Source organism: Salarias fasciatus, chromosome 20 (genome assembly GCF_902148845.1).
Source record: "Salarias fasciatus chromosome 20, fSalaFa1.1, whole genome shotgun sequence".
Classification (NCBI taxonomy): domain Eukaryota; kingdom Metazoa; phylum Chordata; class Actinopteri; order Blenniiformes; family Blenniidae; genus Salarias; species Salarias fasciatus.
In genome coordinates, this window is record NC_043764.1 from 5,566,323 (window position 1) to 5,580,372 (window position 14,050).

At 40.5% G+C, this 14,050-nt stretch overlaps 1 protein-coding gene across 1 annotated transcript; it reads left to right on the top strand.

The window, feature by feature from the left end:
• Positions 1 to 4,919: 4,919 nt before the first annotated feature.
• Positions 4,920 to 8,941, top strand: LOC115408488 (taste receptor type 1 member 1-like). The gene is made up of 6 exons (XM_030119283.1): positions 4,920 to 5,101; positions 5,568 to 5,856; positions 5,974 to 6,699; positions 7,156 to 7,362; positions 7,668 to 7,788; positions 8,010 to 8,941. Exons 1-6 carry the CDS (start codon positions 4,920 to 4,922, stop codon positions 8,936 to 8,938), a joined length of 2,454 nt encoding a protein of 817 aa, XP_029975143.1. The 3' UTR covers positions 8,939 to 8,941.
• Positions 8,942 to 14,050: the final 5,109 nt, after the last annotated feature.

Sequence of the window (14,050 nt, forward strand, 5' to 3'; positions counted from 1 at the left end):
GGATACAGCTTTTGCTTTCTCTGCCTCGGTGTCTCTGCTGCTTGTGGCATTTCCCCCCCCATGTCTTTCTCATGTAATTCCTGTTTCATCCGTTCCCAGCTGTTCTGTGTTTTGCTCAAGATGTTTTTCATCTCATCCACCACTGGTCTGAGCTGGAGTTTCTTCTCTTTCTGCTTTATTTTGCCTGGGGGCTCTTCGCTCATTGTTCCTTCCACTTCAAACTTTATTTTATACACCTCCTCTGAACTATGAGTTCTTCTTATCTGTGTGGCTGCATTCCTTTCAACTCTTGACAATCCACCCTCTTCTCCCCTCTTTGAGTCTCGGCTCCTCCTTTCAATGTAGTTTCCTCCAGATGGCGCTCTCGACCTACTTCCAGCTTGGGTGCGTTGGGGGTTAAATTCTTCTGGGTGATGTCTCTTCTTTATGTTCTCATAGGCCTTTCTGTCCGCACTGCCCTCAGACAGGTGTTCCTCCAAGAGGCTGTATCTATCTTCATCATCCCCTTCTAACTCATTAGGATGATCTATTACATCAGCCGCTTCAACAGGTCCTCCCTCCTTTCTTGCTCCCCCCACGTGATCCCAGGAGACTTTGACCTTTCCTTCCAGCTGCCCGCTGCACTCTCCCTCCTCCGAGTGAAACAGTGGATACTGTCCCACAAATGGATTGACGTTTGATGAAGGGCTTTGACTTGGATTTTCTTTGAATGGATTCAAGTCTCTGGGATATTTATAGGGTGGAGGCTGCTCCCCGATCCATGGTGGTGCCGAAGCATCAGAGCCGTTCCCCTTTGCCTGGCCACTAGCCATAAAGCCCCCCTTGACATTCCCCTTGTCGGGGGATGACAGGCGGGAGGGGCTGCTGGAAGCCGTGGGCCTGGCTGGTTTCAGCTCTCTTTGTCTCCGTCCTTCCAACCAAAACCATTGCAAAATTTCCTGTTCCCGTAACCGTTTACCTCTCCTACTATTACTGAGGTCATTTGCTTTATAATGCTTAATGTTCATATTCATTTCCTCACAACATTTGTCATCAAAAGCTCCTTGTATGGGCCACTTTGCCCCTTCGGGAGTTCTGTTATTCCATTTTTTCATACATTTTAGAATTTCCTTTTCAAATTTTGGGTGCTGTCTTATTATTACCTGTACCGGACTCCTCCTGTTGTCTGCCTTACCCATTTTTGCTCCCATAATTCTTTCCACACAGCTGGCTCTTCTGTCAGCTCCACTTCAGTATATATATGGGTATTTTATATTAGTGATTTATTTTTCTTCTCTTAAAACTACCGTTCTCAATACTAGTTCTATAATATAATCCTTCAATAACACTTTACTCCCCGTATCCTTCTGGCTTTCTTACCAGTCGGGAAGATTTACCTAACTCTCACTTTCCTTTCTGTGAACCAACCAGACCATCCAGCCGAAAATTTTACTGCCACTCCGTGCCGTAATAAATTACTTAGCAGATAAGAGTCTTGCCGTGACGACTCTTCACTCAGCTGCACTAAAACCTACAAGCCCCTTTTGTATTCCAGCAGCCTAGTCTCACCAATGTCCAGGCGCGTCAGGGAATCCCCCAGTAATTCTATTAAATTAACAATCTCAACAAATGCCACAGGTTCTGCAGACCTTGCCACAGTTCAACCTCAACTTCTTTTCTTGTCCATTAAACATGGACGCTCTGTCCCAAAGTCCAAAGGTAAGGTCTTTTTCCATATATCCCAATATTTCCCAATTTCATCTATGTTCTCCGAAGAGTAATACTCTTATCTCAACTTCTTCCTCTCACAAGCAATCACTCCGTCAAGCTCCCCGCGTATTTCACTCACTCAGGCTGAGTCCATTCTTAGTATACTCAGTCAAGCAGCCCTGTAATAAAGTTCTAAATTTGATTAATTAGTTTCTTCCCCCGTCCTAAATACAGTTGTTTATCTATAATTATCCATATCAGTCCTATTACCAAAAGTATTAACGCCACACAAGCAACAGCATATAAAATACTGTTACCTCGTTTCGTTTGAAGGCGAATCTGCTGTAAATTTTCCACCTTCACAATTAGTCAGTCTTCCTTTATTGTCTATTTACACTATTTATATGATTATGCTAAGATACCCTATAATTACATGCGCATTTTATTTACATAAGTACTTTTCCAACCAAAGTTTCTACTCCTTTACCGTAATTACCTTCTCCTGTTAGAAGGCTTACTGGTTTACTGGCCTACGCTTCAGACCCAGAGTTCGCTTTGACATCCCAGTCTCTCCGCTGGGTCAACACATTAACCTCTCATAGGTTGGACCGGCCGTCCGTAAGGGACCCACTTCTGGGTCTCCTGTTTTATACCCTCTCCCTCCTAGAAGGCTTTATTTATGGCAGAGATTACCCATTCAGCCCTAAGGTTAAATTACACAGAAACAACACACTCGCATCCGAAATAGTATGGAGCGCTATTTGCTTAGAACAACCGCAACAACCATCCACACATAAAAACTATGAGTAATCGTTACCTTAGTTATTTCCAAATAAACATCACTTAACTGCATAATTCTCTTTTTTGTTTTAATAAAGATCACTAACCTTTTAAAGTACTTAATCTTTTCTAAAATTGCCTAAATTATTTTTCTTTAATTTAGTTGAGTAAATAATGTGTGTTATTCAACCGAGCAAATTAGCATGCATTTTACTCCATGTCAAATTTAGAACATTATCTAAAGTATTGATTTACAGTTGTTCCTGTCTAACAAACCCTTAGCGGTATCCGCATCTCCACACTGGCGCCTACTCCCGTCTTAGGAGAATTATCCTTAAGCGGATCCTGCCCTTATACTTAGCTGGCCCTTCTCTAGCCGCGGTGTCGCTTCCTCCTCAGAAGTTAAGACACATAGCAGGCAGGCAGAAGACAGCCAGCGCATGCAAGCAGACCCCTTTTACCCTTTCTAAATCATGGTTATTACTCCTAAACCATGGTTATTACTCATGCAGTGTGGTCTTTTTTGCATTCTGACTCCGAACTCCCCCTCTGAATTTCTTTTAAATCAAATTTTTCTTTTTTTATCTTTAAAAATCACTTTAACTTTAACTAGGTTCTTTTGGATTAATTTAATCCGGTTTTAGATTTCACCTGGGCAGAGACCCGACATAAGCACACAAAAAATTTAGACGCAGAATAAATTAATCTGCTTACCTCCAATTGTTGTGGCCACAGTGTGCTGAGCCGGTCCTCCTCCACAGATAAAAATCAATCTCCGGTTACTCCTCCTGGCTGGAGCTCGCCAATAATATGTCGTGGAATTTTATTTAAAAAGTATCCTAGGCCAGTCACGGTGCAAAAAACCCCACAAACATATATTCCAGAAAAAACGTAAAATCCTCAATTATATCCACTCCTGGTTCTTGAAATCTTCAACCGTAGTTCTCCTCGAAAAAATCAGGCAGAGTCAGAGTCAGAATGCAAAAAGAAGGACTTTATTCCCAAAAAACCCTCCGGCAGCCAGACCGACCAAAAGAACTGACGCTCCGATCGCTCTCCGATCCATCTATTTATACTATTTCTTGGGTGTTCGTCAACTCTCCATGGACTCTTCGTCAAGACACAATTGCTCCCCCCTTCCTACAAAGGTCATGGTCCGTGACCCCTTGGGAGGCCCTCTCAGCCTCCATCAAGTCTCCATCAAGTCTCCATCAAGTCTCCATCAAGTCTTCCCAAATGCCAGGTGTTGTGCAACAAATCATGATGTTACATTTCTTGTCCAATGAGCCTCATTTACACCAGAGGGAGACAGAGGGAGAATTGACCTGTAGTCTTAACTTTAGAAAAACAAACTGTCCAGCTGCCAAGAGGCTGCCGTAAAAATGAAACATGACAGACAGACAAACCTGAAAGAATTCATTGTTTTGTCCACCCATGAGTACACACGCAACCAAAAACATGCATTTTATGAATAATACTAAATAACATAAGATAATGACGACTAGATAAACATTATATGAAGAATACATAATATGAAGAATACATAATATGAAGAATACAATATAATTATTCAACACTGGTTAGTGCATATTGAGAAAAGGTCACTGTTTGCACTGTGAGAGACTGGAAACATGCACTCTGCCTTCACTCACAGTTATCTTGCATGGGTTCCAGTACCCTGTGATCCTGACTTGGAAACAGCACAATAGATGATGGATGGATGGATGGATGGAAGATTCATTGACTGAATAAACACATGAAAAAGAAGTTAAAAGGAAAGTATCAATGTAGTTCAACATAATGACCCAATTTACACCTGATTAAAAATGAAAACTCACTTGCCCATGGGTTATTTTCTGTGTTCCTGCTTCCATAATTCATAATTTGCATACAGATTTAGAAAAAGTTTTCTGACGATGTGTAGGTAACTGTGTATCTATAAATGTCAAACATTCCCACAAATATAGAAATTATGAGGTTTTTACCACCAGAATGTCTTATATGACCAAAGATGGTGGCAAATCTCATCATATGACACCCCAGTACAAAAGGGACCTATCGACATCAAATGATGAAACCTCTTGATACAATTTGGGGCTGAATGTTTTCCAAGAGACAAGTAAGTCCAGCTGATGCAACCTGATGGCTCTTACCTGAACAGATAAGAACAAGCACAGTCATATTGAAAATTTTGCATTTGTTTACTTAGTTGAAACAAACCCTCAGCTGAAAACTCAAGCCAATCACAAGAGATCAAGTCAGATGCTGTCAACCTGCCTGCACCAGTCCCCTGTAAACACAGTTCATATTACGTTTGCATACAGATTTGTGGTTTTCCACCAACTATTAGAACTGGCTTTTTGTGTCAGTCCTTCTTCATTCTCGAATGACAAAGTGTGGATTTCGCTTTAGCCAATGTATTGGCAATCAGAAAAACACTAAAGGCAATGATGGTGCAGATTTTGGCTTTTGTGTGTCTGCTGGGATCTGTCCTGAACGATGTACCTCAAAACACCATCCCATCCTCAGAGTTTCAGCTGGATGGAGATTTTTTGCTTGGTGGGCTTTTTAACATCCATCATGTCAGCTCTCCTCTTCATCTCCACAGACCAGAGGCCATCGACTGCACCAGGTGAGTTCCATGCCTTCATTTAAGCTTTTAACAAACTTCTATTTATATGAGTCAATCAGATCTGTTCATTCTTACATTCGGTCTGATGCCATTACAGAATTCTTTGTATGAGTCATGACCCAAATCTTGAATTCCCTCAGTGTTGGGAACATAAATCTGAACAAATCTTGAGAGCAGGGCTATCTATTTATTCATTCATTCATGTTTTACAAAAAGTGAATTTTTAATCCGTCTGAACAAAGATTACTTTATTTTGACACAGATCAGCATCAGTTTAAAATATTAATAAAACGAGTAGAATGTTAAAGTACAAAAACATGAAGTGTTGAGTGACTTTAGGAAAAAAAACATTAATCAAATCCAGCGGTTCAAGTTATACGTTTACTGTTTTTTTTTCTTTTTTTTTTTGCTGCCATCAAAATGGGACCACTGTGATTCAAATACATTGTCTCTTCTCTGTTTACAGCCACTCTTTAATTCTGTCAAGTTATCAAAGGTTTCAGTTGATGAGATTTGCTGTCGAGGAAATCAACAACTCCACCAGCCTCCTACCAAATATATCACTTGGCTATATTCTGTTTGACCAGTGTTCAGATGGGCATAGCTTCCCAAGCATACTCAACCTCATCTCAGTGAATGGCTTGATTGATCCTTGGGGTGAGCCACCCAAGAATTTGATCGGTGTGATTGGTAGTCACACAACCCCTAAGACAGTGAGTGTGGCTCCGCTCTTGATGATGGATCTCATTCCCATGGTAACTTTCCAACCTGTTTTCTATTGTTTCAGCAACCCCATTACTCATTCTGTTACTTCATATTTGGCAATGTATTACCACAGAAAATAATGATAAATTCTCTCTTCTTTTCACCAGGTCAGCTATGCTGCAACCAGCTCAGAATTTTCAGAAAAGAAAACCTATCCATCTTTCTTCCGAACGTTGCCTTCCAACAAAGACGTCATTGAAGTTATCGTCAAGATTTTGAAGCACTTTAAGTGGCATTGGGTGTCTTTCCTTTATAACGATAACAATTATGGCAGTGATGGTCGAGAATTATTCATAAGGAAGATTCAAGATACTGAGATTTGCCTGGCATATACCAAAGGCCTTGATCAACGAACAGATTACCCCCAAATATTCAGACAGATAAATACTCTGAGGGTACATGTTATAATTGTTTTTGCAACCGAATGGGTCGTAGAAGTTCTTTTCAAATCGGCAATACAACAAAATGTCACCAACAAGGTGTGGTTGGCAACAAATGCATGGTCCTTGAATAGAAAGCTGCCCAAGACAAAAGGAATCAGGAAAGTTGGGACTGTGTTTGGGGTTGCTGCATCTGCAACGACAATACCAGGCTTCAGTGATTTTGTCCATTCTGCCAAAGCTGTTGCTCTTTGTGAAAATGCAGAGCAAGAGACATTTTGCAATCAAATTTTCAACTGCAGTGGGTTGAGTGCTGCAGATGTCATTGATGCAGACCCAAGTTATTCTTTTCCTGTTTATGCTGCTGTGTACTCCATCGCCCACGCCTTACACAAAACATTAGAATGCAAAGTTGGCAGATGTAATGACAATATCACGGTGTACCCACACATGGTAAGCATGCAAATATTTTACTTTGATCCTTTGTGTTGGTTTATGTGAACATTAAAAGCGTCATTCATATAACTGGATCAGAAATCATTTGCGAAGTCTGAGGCTCATATCAAGTTTCACTTGAAAGGCCAAGCCTGTGGGCCAACCAACAGAAAGTCTCTCTGAGGATGGTGGAGTTATGAAACACTTTGCTTTCTTCACCACCCCATGCAGGTCGTCTGACAACCACACAGTAACGCAGATCAGAAGGCTCTGCATGCCCAAGTGATATATTGTAATCATGAAGAAATCCATCAAGAAGTACAGAAATGATTGACAGCATTGTAGATCGGTTAAAGTTATGCAATCTGCAAACAAATTAAGATCATCTGTGATCTTGTGACCTCAAAAGCATATTTAATATAAAAAAAAAAACCTTTATATTCACCTACAAGTGTTCTTTATTTCTATTTTCAGGTTCTGGCAGAGCTGAAAAAGTCAAACTTCACACTTTTAAATCAAACTATACACTTTGATGAGAATGGTGACCCCAACTATGGACTCTACTTTATCGTCTTTTGGAACCACAACGGTGAAGCACAGGAAATCGGATATTATGAATTTTTCCCACCGTTCCATTTTGTTATCAACAGCCATGAAATTCAGTGGCATACAAATGGAAAAGTAAGCCCCCCCCCCCCCCCCCCCCCCCCCCCCCACCACCACCCCCACCCCAGTGCAATTAAAAATTCCATTCTTGTAAATGACAGTGCTTTGTTTCACTATTGCACATCTCGTTGTGTAAATGGATGACAACACAAAGACAAGTTTTTTAACTCGTACCTGTACAAGTCAAAACCATCCACTGGGCAACAAAATAAATTAGTGGTTTGTTTGTTTGTTTTCACAAATATTGTGCCCTAATTTTTTTCCTGAGCCACAATCTGAAATAAAGTCAATCTTGTGTTCCAAATGATTGCCTCCAATAGGTTCCAGCTTCAGTTTGCTCCCAGGAGTGCCCTGTAGGATACAAGAAAGAAAAAGCAGGAATCCAAAATTGCTGTTTCAACTGTGAAATCTGTCAAAATGGGACTTTTATCAATGTCACAGGTGAAGTATTACACAACGAAACATCAACTACAGATGTGTAAACTATGGAAATGCTGAAACTGATGTCAGACTGCTGTGAGTTGTCTTACCAGGCAAAGATGGTTAACTATTCACTAACTGGCTCGACTCAGGCATACAAGTGTCAATTGGTCACTGCATATATAACGTATTATTTTTTTCATACCTTAACTGACAGCGTGTCTCCCTGTGTTGTGAAACAGAGGATCCCTACACTTGTGTCTCCTGCACTGATGCTGAATGGTCTGCAGAGGGAAGCACGTCATGCAGCCTGCGGGTGGTGGAGTTTGTACCGTTCACAGACACTGGAGCTGTGGTCATCATGGTTGCTGCCTTGGTCTTGGTGGGACTGAATCTGGCTGTGTCTGTTCTCTTTGCCATCAACTTTAACACACCTGTGGTCAGATCTGCTGGAGGACCCATGTGCTTCCTCATTTTGATCAGTCTCACTCTTTCTAGCCTCAGTGTGTACTTTTATTTTGGTCAGCCAACAGCAGCTTCCTGTACCTTGAGGTTCTTACCATTTCTGCTGTTCTACACTGTCTGTCTGGCCTGTTTTGTTGTACGCTCTTTTCAGATTGTTTGTATTTTTAAGATAGCAGCCAAGTTGCCAAAGCTTTACAGCTGGTGGATGAAGTATCACGGACAGTGGCTGGTCATCACTGTGGCTTTTGCCATTCAGGCCCTTTTACTTCTTATTGGATACTCTTATGATCCTCCTAAACCCGTCAATGAAACATTTTGGTACAGAGACAAAATAGTTCTTGGTTGTGACATTAATTTGAAAGCATCATCCACTTCTGTGATTTTCCTTTTATCCCTGTGTTTCCTTTGCTTTATTTTCTCGTACATGGGGAAAGACCTCCCAAAGAATTACAATGAAGCTAAATCGATCACCTTCTGTCTGCTCCTGTTCATCCTCACATGGATCGCCTTTGCCACAGTGTACGTACTTTACAATGGGACATACATCCAGACTCTGAATGCTCTGGGAGTCCTCTTCAGTCTCTTCTCTTTCCTTCTGTGGTACTTCCTCCCAAAATGTTTGATCATTATTTTACAACCACAGAGAAACACACAGCAGTACTTTCAAGGTCTCATTCAGAGTTACACCAAAACAATCAGCCAGTAGCTCCCAACAGTTTATATGTTTCTTAGCAAACAAATGTTGTTTTTTTTCTTGTTTTTTGTGAATTTTAGTGTCCATGGATAAACCTGTACTTTTTAATGAAAGTCTATTATTGTTTGAAAAGAACACTAAGTTGACAACAAATACTTTGCAACCACTTAAAAGGAGCACAACAGCACTTTTACAGCCTTGTTCAGTACTAAATCAAAACTACTTTTGGGAGCTGACAACTCCAAAGATACTGTACATTTCACATATAATATGTATTTTTCATTCACTCTTTTCTCCATTACTATAATTTAATCAATATTTACTCAGAAGACTTACAGTAGAATTCAAAACTCCATTTGCATGTATGTGTGTAGCCTTTGCAATAAAACTGTAAAAATCAGTCTGTTGAAACACGTGATATCATTTCAGAAAAACACCTTGAGGAACTCCTGAACCCGAGGAATACGCCTTGCATCGAGCAGAGCTTGAGGTCTCTGGTGTGTTGTCACCCATTTCTCTAGTTGGATGTTGTCAAAGTAGTCAAAAAAATTATTGGTGGCAGGAACTCTGGAGTGGATGAGATATAAGATGCTCAGAGACCTGGATTGGAGAGTGTGACTGTCTTGTGTGACACACTTTTACAGTTTCACATGGGCCTTAGTATATTCATACTGGCAGATTGAGGTGGTTGTCCCAATTTAAGCAAACAAACATATAATAAAACACAATAGATATATGTCAATATATGTCTGTACTTCCATTTAAAAGCTGTCTTTGAAGCATTGCGGCTGTTTTTCACACAATGCATTACGGTGTACATGCTATGTGTGTGTGTGTGTGTGTGTGTGTGTGTGTGTGTGTGTGTGTGTGTGTGTGTGTGATGGTACATATGTACAGTATAAGAAGGACATGTGGCCAAGATAAATGCCACACTGGAGACGTTTTCGTTCGTATTTGAAGGTTTACATGCTAATATGTGTCTGTGTGTACTGTCTCTGTGTGCGTGTGTGTGCATGTGTGTGTACTGGTGTACATACATAAGAAGTACATTTTTTGCTCAGCAAACATTGACAGGATGCCACCAAACACGATTATATTTGTCATAAATTTAGAGAAAATGAAAGGCTTCTGGGTACGCCACACAAAAAACCTTCAATGCATGCTCTTAAGGATATTGTCAAACTTGCAAATTTTCATCAGGTCATATCAGCTATTCCAAAAACTTAAACTGCAACTGTGATGTATTGATCATTTCTTTAAGACAGAGGTACAAAAAGAGACCAAGTCTGAGGTCATTTGGTGAAGTCAATTAACATTACTATATAAGATTGTTTTACAGTGAGCAAAAAATTTAGTTTGAGATTTGTATAACATAACAATTAAAGGGACTTAAGGCAAGATTTGTGAAAAACTACACATGCTTTTCCAGTTTATTCAATGCTAATGGATCGCGAAGCATTAAAAACCTAAAATAACAGGCCAATCCACATATCTGTCTGTTGCCTTATATAGGGTGTGTGCCAAATAATTTGTTGCTGTTTGGGGTCCGAATTTCCCGCGCACTCGTGGGGATGTGACGTAAATTGATGCTGTATGCGCGTTGCCGAACAGGAAGAACATGGCCGCCGTGGACACGGGCTCAAACACTGCTGGGATCAGGGGCGGGCAGTGTTGCCAACTTGGTGACTTTCTCGCTAAATCTGACGACTTTCCGAAGCCTCTTGGCAACTTTTTTTTTTTGTCAAAAGTGACTAGCGACAAATTTAGCGACTTTTTCTGGTCTCCGCTGTCCTCAACAAGCAGTGGGTGCTGCTGTGAGCCCCTCCCCCGTCCCAAAGCACTCACAGGCGGCCAGTCTCACGCAACGCTCCCTGCTGCAGTCAGAGCAGAGAGGAGACCCACACCACTCCGCGTCCACATTTCAAATGAATTGCGCGTGTGCAATTACGCCGCTGCTCACTTGCTGACAAACCAAGAATCAACAGAAGAAAGTTAATTTGTAGTTCTATTTGTAGTTTGATTTGTCCGCTCTCCCGGTATATTATATATTTGCTCCTGGTCTGTGAATCGAAGCACGAGCTTGATAAGAGTGGAATGCAGGTCTTTCAGGTGGACAGGTCACTACTGCCAGCCCAGCCCAGATTAATGGCTGTGTCAGAGAGAGAGAGAGAGAGAGAGAGAGAGATCTTTTGTGCTCATCATGGCAAAACAAACCTGTTGTCACTGTTATTTGATTGGATGATTACCGTATGTAAATATGACATGGCTGTAACAGTTTACACATAGTTTGTGTGTGTGTGTGCATGCATGTGTTTTTCAGAACTGAAACACCCTTCACTGACAGCTACAATTTCTTTTGTGAGACTCTCATCCATCAAAGGGTTATAGTTGACCAGGAAGTGCTGCGAATGGACAAGCTACAAACAACATCTGTGGTCAGAGGGTCTTGATGCTTCAGAATACAGGTAACCCAAATATCATGTGTTTCTCTCACAGTTCTTGTAAACAAAAAAAGTAAATAATACAAGATTAATTGTTATTGACTAATTCTCAAAAAAAAGGGTATGCGTGTATGCTTATGTAAACACACACATGCATGCACACACACATACGAATCTTTCCCCATATTTTTTGTGTTTCAGGCAGGATGTACTGAAGAGGCAGCTGACGCTCACCCTCCACTGCCCTGCCAGTTCACGACTGGATTTGTTGCACAGGTGGCATCCCAAGACAGCTCCACGCTGGAATTCCCTGAGATCCTGAGAGCGGCCCCTTCTTTCAGAAATTTTGCATGTCAAAAAGAAGAATACCTGTCTTGGTCTGCAAAGCTGGGCAGCAGTTTCAAACCTGACCAACCTACTTTTTACACGCTTAATAAATATGTGTGCCACCTGTATGGCCAGTCATCTGCCAAAAATGTAAATGATGCAAAGTACAAATCTTTTCTGTATGGCCTCATCAGCCTTGCCAGAACTCTCCATTCCCCCAACAAGTGATGCCCTGTGCCGAAACTGCAGGAGAGCAAACTACCAAGCAGCGATTATGAAACATTGTCTGACTGGTAAAATGTGTGGCAATGGGTGGTACTGTGAGGATGGGGAGCTGGCAGTGACATGGAGGACTACAAATCCTGCCCCTGATAATGCTTTGCAGGTATTTCCACTGTAGTTGCAAGACAACCAAATGTGACACTGAAAGACATTATTGTATGTCTCCAAGACTGTTTTCTACAGATTTATGTTGGTGCCAAGCATGCAAGAATGTTTCAAAAGAAACAGAGGACAGAACTGTATGGGATGATGACTTTGATGAAAATGATATTGATGAGTTATATACACACCATGTCACCATGTACAGTTTTTCTGTTTCTTTCTTTATTTTTTTTCTATATTTGTTTGTGTATTAATCAATATTTTCATATTCAGAGACACTGTCATATTTGAATAAATGTTTTATATCATAGTTGTGAATGATTCTGACCTTTTGTGCATTTTTTTTGTCTTTCTCCATTTTTGCCATTATTCTGATTTAGGAGGGCGTGGTAGCAATTTGGTTGATTTTCAACCATTTATGGCCATGGTGTGCATTTGTTTTTTTATATCTTTCATTACACAGTAGGTTGTGATATTTTTAATATATGACACATAATGTTTTAGCTAAATTTACCATATATTTCATTGTGTTGGGTGCAAATCAATTAAGTTGAAGCATTTCCTTCAAGAAATTAGCTACATTTCTCACTCTGAATTCACCGAATCACCAATACTTGTTTCAAATGTTTTGTAGATGTGTTTATAACATTTGATAAAGATTTTCTGTTGCCAGAGTTAACACAGTACTTAAAACAAGTAAAAACACCAGCACCAGATTTTCGTTTTTCTCATTCTCATACAGACACATTCCTGGCTGGTGACAAAGTTTGGACAAAAATTCTGAGTAGAACTTTTAGTTCATAGTCTAGAAGGGTACTGTCTTTGAAAAAATGCATTGAACGCATAGATCCAGCGTAGTGGAGCGAAATTCACTTTCTAGGCACTTTTTCCATGGTCCCAATACAGCCAAGAAATTTAATAAATTCAACTCATTCAAGTGCGCAATTCATTCATTCATTATCTACCGCTTCTCCCTTTCGGGGTCGCAGGTGGCTGGATCCGATCCCAGCTGCTGAGGGCGAAGGTGGGGTCACCCTGGACAGGTCGCCAGTCTGTCACAGGGCTGACATATGCATATCATACCTAGGGGCAATTTAGGGTGACCAATTAACCTGACATGCATGTTTTTGGACCGTAGGAGGAAGCTGGAGTACCCTGAGAGAACCCAGGCACACACGGGGAGAACATGCAAACTCCACACAGAAAGGCCTGAGCCCTAGCTGGTATTTGAATCCAAGACATTCTGTTTGTGAGGCAAGAGCACTAACCACTGCACCACCATGTGGCCCTATGCAATTGCTTATTTTAATATGTACATTTTCAAGGCTTTTCCGACATCTACTTGGGTGGAATATGATAAATTTGGTTTTCACTGTGTTCAGTGATAATTTATTACATTTAAACCAGGTGTCAACTTTTTCCAATTCCTGATTTACGATATTATGAAGTTGTTCCAGGTTTTTGTGAGATAGGAATAAATTTGTGTCATCTGCAAAGACAACTTTATGAAGAACTGAAGAAGAATTTGAAAAAACATTTACATAAATTAGAAAAAGAAGTGGGCCTAAAATTGACCCCTGAGGTACCCCACAATTAATAGCTTTACAGTTAGATATATTATCATTTATGTGCACATATTGCTCTCTGTCATTTATGTAGCTTCTGAACCAACTGAGCAGTAGGCCCCTGACACCATAGTGCTCCAACTTTCCTAGTAAAATGTTAAAATCAATAGTGTCAAACGCTTTTGGTAAGTCAAGAAAAACACCAATTTCACACTCACCTTTATCAATAGCGTCATTTATTTTTTTCAATGAGATCCAGGATTTCCAGACAAGTGGTACTTCCCTTTCTGAAACCATATTGTGATGAGGTGAGCATATTGTGTTTGTTTAAATAGTCATAAAGTCTTTTATAAACTATTTTTTCCATAATTTTGGAGAAAGTTGGCAAAATTGCGATAGGACGATAC